The 12,001-nt window shown below is 40.4% G+C and overlaps 1 protein-coding gene across 1 annotated transcript; it reads left to right on the forward strand.

Moving 5' to 3' along the window:
• The first annotated feature begins 225 nt into the window (after positions 1-225).
• LOC310863936 (succinate dehydrogenase [ubiquinone] cytochrome b small subunit B, mitochondrial-like) lies at positions 226-8,961 on the forward strand. Its single transcript, XM_083772472.1, has 4 exons — positions 226-295; positions 3,981-4,091; positions 5,312-5,462; positions 6,736-8,961. Exons 1-4 carry the CDS (start codon positions 247-249, stop codon positions 6,899-6,901), a joined length of 477 nt encoding a protein of 158 aa, XP_083628598.1. The 5' UTR covers positions 226-246; the 3' UTR covers positions 6,902-8,961.
• The last annotated feature ends 3,040 nt before the right edge of the window (positions 8,962-12,001 follow it).

Below are 12,001 nucleotides of genomic sequence, written 5' to 3' on the forward strand. Positions count from 1 at the left end.
GTTGTTGTTATTATCATTATTACTATTATCATTATTATAATTGAAGTTCACTACATTATTTGTAACACGTGCGATAACCTGTTTCTTACTCTACCTTTATATTTATTATGATTACCGGTATTTCAAGCTATTTTCGTCGCGCGATGCCGTCGTACGACGCAATGGAGCGGGCCTCTGGAGCGGGCATAGATCTAAACTAAAGAAGTGCATCCGGTTCACAGTAGTGACCTTGGTTGGTTTATCATCATGGCGGCTGTTGTCAGGTTAACTTCTGTCTGTCACAGAGGAGTTAAACGTAAGTGCCTTTTCTGTCGCTCGTTTTTAATGTCTTTCGTTCTGTTCATGAGCGGTTATCTTTTTTTTTTCATGGACGGCGACCCGACAGGCCTGACGTTAATTAAATACGACGTGTTTTATGTATCTGCCTTGCCCCGCAGTCAGACGCAACGCCAATGCGGCGACTTTCAAGTACACCGCCGCATCGTACCTTTCTTTGACTGTAAACATGTTGTCTGTCCCGTTGAATAGACGTGACGTATAACGGCAACGTTTAGCTGTGAGTGACTGTCGACCTCTATGCTGTCGACCCGCTCAGATGTGTCGATCTTAGTGCATGATTGTTGTGACTTAGGGTGCGTTCGGAAATGCACACCGAGAGCGCACTCGCCTATTAGTTTGCATTGCACAGTGCGCTCAGTGCGCTATTTCCGAACGCGCCCTTTATGTGACTTCTTCAGTCCGTGTCCTCCGGTAACCCTTAGCCCAGCCCACTGTCCAAGCCACCCTGTAGTCAAGTGTACAGTACACTAGTGGTTTTTCAACGTTTTCCATATCAACAAGGTGGTCTATTATGTATTCGTCATTTGAGCCACGGACCAGCATTGAGATTTATAGTCATACTGAGTATGATCTCGATCGTGATTATCTGTATGACATACTCCTCATCCGAAATGCATATAGTGATGAGGAAAATAAATAAAGAGAATATGGGAAAATACGGAAAAGGATATAAATAAACAAAACAAAGAAGCCTCTTTGTGAACATGGCAATGTACTGAATGCAGTTAGCAATAACCCTGGCCTGAACCCTCTTATTTTTTGTTTTTTCTTTTGGATATTTGCTCACTCTCCATTTGCACGCTTGTCTTCCCTGGAGGGGATCTCTTATTTTGTGATCTTCTTTTCCAACCAATATTTATCCCGGATTTCTTTTCCTTGCCTGATTTGGGGTCAGGGTTTTGTTGTTGATTTAAATGTGGGCTTGTAATGCCCTTTGACATTGTGACAGTAATTAATGGCTAAACTATTTATGCAGAGTTTAATCAAGTTTTACTATCCTGAGTTTAATCAAGTTTTACCATTTTTATAGATTGTTTTTGTCAAATAAGTCATATTCATGACTATGTTAAGGAGGGTGGTTCAAAATAGTCTAATTTCTCCATATACCTTGTTTTTTGTTTTGTTTGGCTTACTTGTGTGTGAAATTTGAGATTGATTTATGAATAAGATGCAACACACTTTACTTTATATAAGGGATAATGCATGGCTGAGTGGTCATTGTTTATAGAATATAGATACATCACAGACAGACTGATTAACCACCGACACACAGCCGGGAGGTGATTTATCTATAAACAATGACCACTCAGCCATACATTATCCCACTTATTACAGGGCTACTTTAATACATAAATTAATAAATTGACCCAAACACAACAAAACAAGGCATTTATTTGCTTGGTAATGAAAGTATTCCATAAGTGTCACTGTTGCGCTGGCTTCTGCCCAGCTGCACTTTCATTTTCACGCTCCATTTTCAGGTACTGCATCGTTTATTCCTCGCAAATGTTTTCAATTGAGAGCAATGCTTAGCTGTAAATGGCATTATGATTGTGTGTGTGTGTTTAGTAAATCAGTGGGGCACAGCAGTTGCTCCGGAGCGGTCATTATCCAGAAATAACAGACAGCTGAATTGGGCGATTGACCAATCGGAATCAAACATTTTCTTCTAAATCCTGACCGTTTTCTGAAAAACCTCATGTTTCTATGTCAGTCATTCTCAAACATTTTCATTTCAAGGTATTTTTTTTTTTTAAATACAGTGCATCCGGAAAGTATTCACACTCCTTCACTTTTACCACATTTTGTTTTGTTACAGCCTCATTTCAAAATTGATTAAATTAGTTTTTTCCCCTCATCAATCTACACACAAAAGCCTACCCCATAATGATGAAGTGAGAAAAGTTTTCATATATTTTGTTAACTTATTAAAAATAAGAAACTGGAAAAACACATGTACATAAGTATTCACACTCTTGACTTAGTACTAAGTTGAGGCACCTTTGGCAGAAATTACAGCGTTAAGCCTTTTTGGGAATGATCCTACAAGCTTGGCACACTTGAATTTGGGGTATTTTCCCCCTTCTGTGCAGATCCTCTCAAGCTCCGTCAGGTTAGATGGGGAGCGTCGCTGCACAGTTATTTTCAGGTCATTCCAGAGATGCTCAATGGGGTTCAAGTCTGGGCTCTGGCTGGGCCACTCAAGGACTTTCACAGAGTTGTCCTAAAACCAATCCTTCGTTATCTTAGCTGTGTGCTTGGGGTCGTTGTCCTGTTGGAAGGTGAATCGTTGACCAAGTCGGAGGTCCTGAGCACTCTGGAGCAGGTTTTCATCCAGGATGTCTCTGTACACTGCTCCATTCATCTTTCCCTCTATCCTGACAAGTCTCCCAGTTCCTGCCGTTGAAAAACATCCCCACAGCATGATGCTGCCACCACCATGTCACCGTAGGTAGGGATGGTATTTGCCAGGTGATGAGCGGTGCCTGGTTTCCAAACTAAATATTTGAAAACTTTTTTCACTTCATCATTATGGGGTATTGTGTGTAGATTGATGAGGGGAAAAAAACTAATTTAATCCCTTTTGAAATGAGGCTGTAACAAAGCAAAATGTGGAAAAAGTGAAGGAGTGTGAATACTTTCCGGATGCACTGTATGTATTTGGCTGCCGACCCCTGTCTGAAAATATGTTATTCCAGGGACCCTCCCAGAAGCAAAGATTTGAGTTAAAAACGATCTCTCTGAAGGAATACATATTCAAAGATTCGTGCCACATTTTCATGATTTTGGTGCGATATGAGCTTGTAGATCTGCTATTTTTCAACAGCTAAAGCATAACATAATGCTTAAAACACTAAAAGGGGTTCCTGCACAAAATTGGTTAAGAGACCCTGGCAACCACATGAACCTTGACCTGAACCACATGAACCTTGACCTGAACCACATGGCTAAGCCTTAGTTTAGCCACTAAATATCATTTTACACAGAAGTAAGTCGAACCTAGAGTGGATTGAAGATTATGTTAAGTTGTAAACTCATGCACATACTCCTGTGGTGTCAAATATGAATGTGGATAATATAGTAGATTTGACCAACTAGATGTTCCTGGGAAGGTTGCAGTTGGAAGCAGAATAAGATTATTTTGCGCCTTAGTCACTCCATATCCTGTGGTAACCCCGCCCTATGTTAGCAGAGACAAAATACACTATGCCGTTAACATGTGTTGCTTAGTGCTTACACAAACCCCAAATCTGAACATGACAGTCTGTATAATTTTAACACTTTAAGTGAGACACAAATCATTAAAGTTAATAGACTTTTAGTCATGTGGAACTGAAAGGAAACTATTCTATTAATATTGCAAGTGTTGGGCTAAAGGGCTTTGAACTTGTTGGAAGTCTGTGAAGACAAATGTTGAGTGCCTCTTTCAGTGTTCTTTCTAGTTTACTCAAAATGAGTTTCACCCAAGTCACTTGTAATAATCTCATTAAGCAAAAATAAGATTTTGTTTCTGAATTATTTATGACACAATGAGGTCATCTTCTAAATCACTACTGTGGGTATATGAATCTCTGACATTGAACAAACAATGCTAGATTATCTTGGAACGACTCCTGTGCTGTGTTTTGTCTGCTGTCCAGCTCTGTTTTATCGAAGCAGCCTCCTGACAAGACCACTGGCGGTAACGCATCAAGACCATGAGAGACCCTATCTCCTCACAGCAAGGATCCATGCGTCACAGGCACTCTATGGTCAGTTAATGTATTACTGTATTGATCAGGGTTTCTGGCAGACGAATATGAAGATTCTTTCATCGGCCAAATGTTAAATTGATCAGACAGCCATAATGTAATACACCTAATGTGCGTGTTTGCATATATGTGGGTGAGCAATGAACCATTCATTAGATTATTAAATATTCTTATTGTAGCGCAGAGCTTCTTTCCACGTTAATACGTTATCACAGAGGCTCTGTGCTGTTACTGCGTTGATAATTTCCAAATGCATATTCTCCATCATGCAAGGGTGTCGCTTGTCAAAAAGGACAAAGTATTCAATTTACCAGCTAGAAGTAGGCTACAGGATAATCCTGGTCGCTTACAATAGAGAACTGCGCATGACAGAGAGATCATTTAAGCACAGTGTTATGGGTGGGTCGTTGGACAGTTGAGGCTTGTCGATACCTGGCAAGAACAGGACGTCTAATATATAACGTTTTCACAGACACCCGTTCGTTAACTGGCTCCATTGTTTACATCTGCTACTGCATGTGGGATGGCGTAAGGTTCTGTGTTGTTAAATGTGATCATAACGTATGTTACTCCCTGTCACATAAACATAGATATCTGATCATCTTATTATAATCTTGTCTCCATTTTAAAATATTTCATAAATAATACATTTTTATTTGTAACACACTTTATATCTGAGACTGACACTAATATCAAAGTGCTTCATTGCATAAAAGTCGGAAACGAAGCACTCAGCAAAAGTCGTCGGGATCGGGATTCAAACACGCTGTCTGGAGTCTCCGGACAGCTACACCAGCTGTCCCCATGCAACCTTATTTATGTGGGCAAAATAATCCTGAATTGAGGACTAATTTAGAATGAAGAAAGTAAATCTTAAATCAGCATCCAGATAATCTTCTATAAGAGTAGAGTGCATTGATTCTTAAAGACCCAGTGAAATGAAAAATACGGTTTTCACACTCTTAGATCACATCTGTGGTCATCATATGGGCATACCGAACAATGGATGCCCAAAAAAATGGGAACATATTTTTTTTTTTTTTACGCTCTGATTTGTTCAGAAAGCCTGAAAAATGCCCAAATGAATTAACCATTTCAGTAGGTACCCCCATCATGCAGGAAAAACTTGACCATGCCTATTGCAATTTATCTTTTAATTTCAAACAAACAAATGTTTATTTCTCCATCAATGTAATGTGGCTGTTCATGTTTTACTACAGCGGGCTCTGGCTCCAAAGCTGCATCTCTGCACTGGACAGGAGAGCGAGTGGTGAGCGTCATGTTGTTGGCTATGATGCCGGTGGCCTATTTTTACCCTACTCCTGCTATTGACTACTCCTTGGCTGCTGCCCTCACTCTTCATGGACACTGGTAAGGCAGGCAAACAAATGAAACCTGGTCTTTGTTCAGTAAAAGAACAGCCAGCTACAGTATGGGTATACATATCTTACCCTTAACTCAGTTAGTTAAGCCTTTAGGAGCTTTCTAATCTACCATTGAAATATTCAGAAACCTTTCTTTTTTTTTCTGAAGAAAACTCCTGTTTCACACTGCGCCTCTGATAATATGCTGCATTGTAATGCAAAAACAATGAACTACTATGCAAATGAGCACTGAACTCCCTGTGGTGGTGTGGAACGTGTGTCAATTTTTGTTTTGTTTTCTTGGTGAAACCCAGGCATGTCTCCACCCACGTTCCAACAGTGCATCTTTGGTCTTGTAATCCTGTCACTGTTACAGGTGAAAATCCCCAAAGCCTTGCCACCCCAGTGCACCAAATGTTTCTGTCTATGAAACTAGATGGCACTTCATGGCGGAAACGTAGCCATTTAGTTATAGCCATCAGCACCTCTTAAGCCTTCATTTGAGGCCAACTGTGTTTGCTGACTCAGAAGAAAGTGGCTTTGACTTCATGTCATAGCAATGCACTCCCCCATCACTCGGGACACAGACTGGGCACCATGGCAGAATTAGGCCTCAGATCCAAGTCATGGGTGGTGATAATTCCTTTTAAACGGTGACCTCTGTGCCACTTGGATATCCTCACGGGTCAAGACTATATGATCTCTTAAACAAAAGCCAGCTAGATTAATAGTCAAGTGTCACTTTTCATTAATGCAAGTCAAAGCATGAGAATCTACAAAGGCATACTAACCTTAATAGCTGGTTGGGTTAGCTCACCTGTTATTCATCATAGGCTAATCTAGCTTGTCATCATTCCCCTTGTTTATTGGTAAGTGCCACTTAATGGCAGAAAGCAACTTTTTTTCGTCACTTAATTTTTTTAAATATTTTTTTAAACAATTTACAACATTAAAAAATATATGGAAAAGAGAAACGCGCTCATAAAAACAAACCACACAAAAAGAAAAAGTCGACATTTGCGGATTAAAACTTCCATACTACATCAAATAGTCCTAGGTCTTTTCCTTTGTTCCTTATTCCCCCATAGCCTTGATCTTTATGTTCGGCCTTGAATTTTGTCCATTTCAACCATTTATCATCCATTTGTTCTTCCTGCTGTCTCAGGAAGAAAGCAACTTTAAATCAGCCACTGATTGATTCTGTGTCTTTGTTTTCCTTTCTTAGTACAGATTAAAAAATAATAATAATAATTAATAATGACTTTGTGTTCCTTCCTCAGGGGTATTGGTCAGGTGCTGACGGATTATGTTCACGGAGAGGCAAAGGAGAAGAGGGCCAACATCGCTCTGTTCCTTTTCTCCTCCGTCACATTCGCCGGCCTCTGCTACTTCAATTATAACGATGTGGGCATTTGCAAAGCGATCGCCCTGCTATGGAGCAAATGAGTGGCCACACTCAGAGGACTGGGCACTGGGAGGGCCATCCTAGTCAACTTTGTTCAAGGGATGTTATGTAAATTCTTATAAATATATTACTTTTGACAAAATATTTCAGTGATTCACAGGGGTGCAGTACGTAGTTCAGACAAGTCATTGGTCCGACAAATGACAACCCACCTCATCTCCTAAACATAACCGCAAGCACGGGAGCAGACGCTAGTCCGACATGCGGAAGGAATGTCGGACTAATGCCCTGTCTGAAAAGCGTCCACCTCCTGATTCACAGCCTAGGTGTTTAATTGTAATTAATGTTGGATCGATTCAGGCTTCTTTTTATTCTTAAGGAGAGGTGGTGTTGAGGTGGATAGGCAGCCGGGGCTCTGGGCCTGTGAGTCCACAATGTGGATTGCCTTTAAAATGTGTTATCCTTTAAAACACAAACTAGTTTCTGCTTGTTCATGGGCTATGAACCATTATGTATTATATTTAATTTATTTTTTCCCTGATATCCCACTATTGATTTTGGTGCAGTAGAGAGGTATCAAACGTCCTGGAAAGCAGCTTTGTAATGTACCATAGAACATTTGTATTTGTGAAGAAAGATGGCCAATAAATTCTAGGAAGTGCTTTTCAACTGGTTTCATATTGGGACCCAGACAGCTTTGATGGTGACCATTAAATTGGTAACCAAGAAATGACACAATTTTGTCCATGACCCTGCAAGTGTTTATAACACTGGTGTAATTCTTTATTTTTCATCTGTGGATATTGGGTAATTTGTTAATGTACATTTTGTTTCCTTCACGATGTACACATGATAATATCTTGGCCTGTATCCTGTGAGTGTAATGTTTCAAAATATACAAAAATAGCCCAAAATATTTTGATATATGGAAGGAAATATATTTTGGCCAAAATACCTAAATCTATTTGTGACCATGTCTTCCCATTCCCATGGTCCAATATATATGTTGTATGTATTTCTGTATATTTTTGAAACATGGCATAATATGTTGAAATGGCAGTGAACTGAATAGTGTTTCCTATTTGAAAAGATACTAAACACTGGGGCTTTAACAAGTCAAACTCAGCCTGACTGTCACTGTAGTGGTAGCCTGATTAACAGGGGCACATGTTGCATTCTAAAACATCCCACATCAGTAATGTAATGGTGAACACTCTTTCCATGTGCATGGAGTCTTTATTAAGATTTTTAATCTTGTACTGTATGTTTCAATCAGTGTCCTGTTGGGGCTCCGCCCTGCTGCTCAGGTGGGCGTGTCTGTAAATGTTAAAGAGTGTAGGCTACATCTTAAATACATTGGTAATTCAAACCATCTGCTAATGGTAGCTTGGTGGCCTCATCCAGCTCAATGTAAGGAAAACATAAATAGCTTCGCTTTCAGATGCATCCTTAATGCTGTGCTTCCTCCATGAACGGCAAAATGCATTTTGACAAGTGTTAAACCTGATATAGTTTGTCAAATACTCTCCTTATAGTCTGGTCTACTTAATTCAAATAGCTTCATGCATAGGTGAATGCGTGATCCTCAAACCAGGTGACCAACGAGCCTTAGTACTGTAGGTTTTCTATGCCACTGTAGGTCTAATTGCTTTTATCTGGTGTCTTAATCGTAGCTGTCTAATTCATTATCTGGGACACTAGGTGAATGCATTTAGCTTTCTTATTGGGATGAGAAAAATGGCAGTACCAGATGGTTGGTTAAAACTGGTTCAGGGATTTTGCTCATTGTCATTGGGCAGCCTAATAAAAGGTGTCAGCGTCAACCTGTATCAATGCATTATGCATGCATGCACTCAAGATGGCAAAGCTTTATTTTTGTACTGCAGAGTGGAGTGTTGGCCCGGACTAATTGGTGCTTTGGTCTCTGTCCACACACTGCTTTTTAAGGAAAGATTTACTTTAATGTTAGCATGTATGTTATTTTTTTTTCTTTTACAACACATCTGTTTTACTTATGTTTTTACAGATTATTACGCACAATGATTAGTATCAAGGAAGGTGCATTTCATGCCTCAACCAGAATAAAGTGGGACTTATTGGATCATGTGTTTATTGTGGCCTATCACATTGCTTGATTGCACAAAAAAGGTTAGGTGCTCGCTCAGGTAATCTAGATTCCTGGAGTTGTATGGGTTTGAAATCTCCTGAATATCGGTATGCTTTAAATAGAGAAGTCATGTTGAATACAGTATGTTATTGCTAGGACAAAGAAATGCTAGGGTTGTTGTCATTCAGGACGACATAAACAGTAAGACTTCACTGTGCACGTGCACGCACAATTTAGTCCAACTACTACCATCAATGTCATGTTCATCTATCTGAATGCTGAAATTAATTTGATGAGTCAGCCATACATTCTGCCATGATTTTCATTTGTATTAAGGATCCCCGTTTTCTGGGGTACTTGCAAACATACAGTTTAATAACTGACTTGAACAGCACAAGTGTACAATCTAGCTACCATGAGGCTAATGAGTAAGGTAAAGTACATGAGTATTACTGCAATATAGTACATATCTTAAAGTTATTTGACTACATAATGGCTAGATATAGTATAATGGATATGACGTATTACGAAATATCACATCCTCTGTCCTGGAAGCACCAAACTTCATTTAACCTATACATTTTCTACTCTAGAAAATATGAATGATCATAAAGTACAGGAATGCACTCACATTCATGCTTACCCCTGGGATTCCCACCAGGTAACTACTTAAACCACTAAATACAAATAATAAAATACATCATAAACGCAATGTGTAACAGGAGCCCCCTCTGGTGGAGAAATGTTGCACAACTTTGATGACGGGAAAGTACACACGCACACACCACAGTTTAGTCTCCAAATGTAATTACAATGTGTCCAAACTGTCCGAGCATGCCATTTGCATTGTATTGAACCGATACAGTGGATCTATAGTGGCATGAAGATCATTTATAGGCTGTGAGAAAATACGGAGGGGCCAACTATTAAAGGTTTCATGACATTCATTTTCATTAAAGGACCTAGCAGTCCTGAAAGGACTTGATCCTTTATTGTTATTGTTAAAGGACCAAGCAGTCCTGAAGGGACTTGGTCCTTTATAGTTTTTGTCTGTTTTTTTTCTTCTCCTTCCGCCAAAAATAGCAGTTCTGGCTGAACCGTGCAGTCGGTTTTCGTGAAACTCTGAAATATGGTAGAGGGCCATGCCAAACGGTGAGGATGCGAAGCCCACAACCATTGGCCAAAGGGTGGCACTATAGCATGTGCCATTGAAAATGCAAACTTTGAACGCACATAGCTCATGAACCGTTTCACCGTCGGCAATGAAACTTCGACACACATATGCGTCTCTCATACCGAACAAGTTTAGCTCTTACTCTTTTGACCTCTGACCTTGTTACGACCCAAAATGTCTAGGGGTAAATGGGTAAACATAACAAACGGGACAGGAAACCTCACTCAAAGTTGAAAAAGTCTTTACTTCTCAGTCAAAAGGTTTACAGAGTTACAAAGGTTTGTTCTTAAATACAAATGGCTCAATTACATGATGGAAGTTAATCGACTGGGGGCAATCCAGTATTGGCAATCATTTATAATAGAGGATCAATAGTGGACAATATTATAAATAGGATAAAAAATTTAGTCGAACAGTGCAACTTACAATGGTATCGTTTCCCTCGAAAACAAATGGAGAGACAAAAACAATAAACTCATAACTGAAAAACCTAACAACAACAGGGGAATAACTATAACTTAACCTAGCGTTCCTTCCTGAAGGGAACTAACATAAAACAAAAGGATAAGCAAAGTTAAACCAACAGAATTAAAGCAAAACAGCTAGAGCTTAGGTTAGCAGTGTCGTCTCAAAGAACAACAAGATGAATGAGTCTTTTATAGGTGACAACTCATGGCCAACGAGTCGTCACATGACCGGTCTGGCCAATGAGGAGGGATCAAGACCTGAAGAAAAGCAAAGGCTCGCAACTCACTTTTGTAATGCTCCACGTATACAACGTTTCGACCGGTATTGGTCTTTTTCAAGTATGAGGGATCAAGACCTCACACGGTTTCCACCGGTTCTCGTGAGAGATGCCGAGCGAGAAGGGACACTATTCATCTGTACTTCAGAAAACAGACAGTAACATAGCAGCAATACTGGCCGCAATGGCACAGCGTAAACAATGCTGCTGGGGTCACGGTGGCACAGTCGGTAGTGCTGTCGCCTCACAGCTAGAAGGTCCTGGGTTCGATTCCCGCTGGGGATGCTGTGGGCACTGGGGGCGTGTTCCCTCCTCTGCATCATCAGTGCCCATACCCGAGGCGGGGTTGGTGAAAGGGCCTTTCTGTGTGGAGTTTGCATGTTCTCCCCGTGTCCCCTAGGGTAGGTAACCTCACAAAAAACATGCAGTAATCCTGGTCTCTAAACTACCTCCCCTGGCTAGCCTGATGGAGGGGAAAGGAACTGGTTCGAATAATGTGTTCCTTCCACGCGCTACGTCTGGCCGGAGAAACTCTCCCCTGTCAGGTGAAAATAATCAGCTTGGACTCCTCATGCATAGAAGGCAGCATGAGGTCAGTCCACTGCTCCCCCAGGTTGGCAGAGGAAGTGTAGTTCCCAGGATTACATGAGATAATTGACACTGGGTGAAAAAAATGGGTTACAAAATTGTGGGATAAAAACATGTGTTTCCCACACATAATGTATTTCCAATTATTTTCCCTGTTTAGATACAGTAGATAGGTCTCTACTAACATATCCCACATTGGTTTCTATTCAACCACCCTAGGGGTACCATTAACACCCAATATGGCAAAATGTTCTAAATTTCATTATACTTCAAGTAGCATGTTACAAACTAGGGGGTTTTCATGATTCTAATGAAATGTAGAACATTTTGCCTCATGTTGGTTGTTAATAGCCAGCCTTTGGTCTATGTGGACAAACTTCGTCCTACGTGCACGGCACGCACGCACGCTGTAACAGTCAGTATGCAGTGCCGGTTGGTGCCAGCAGTCCATAAGGCCAATTTGCCTCCATCGATGGGACCTGTCTTGTTGCATGTTGTGTGCCCCATCATGTCAGGTTTAATCTCCT

The sequence above is a fragment of the Protomyctophum parallelum genome, assembly GCF_964188405.1.
Source record: "Protomyctophum parallelum genome assembly, chromosome: 9".
NCBI lineage: Eukaryota > Metazoa > Chordata > Actinopteri > Myctophiformes > Myctophidae > Protomyctophum > Protomyctophum parallelum.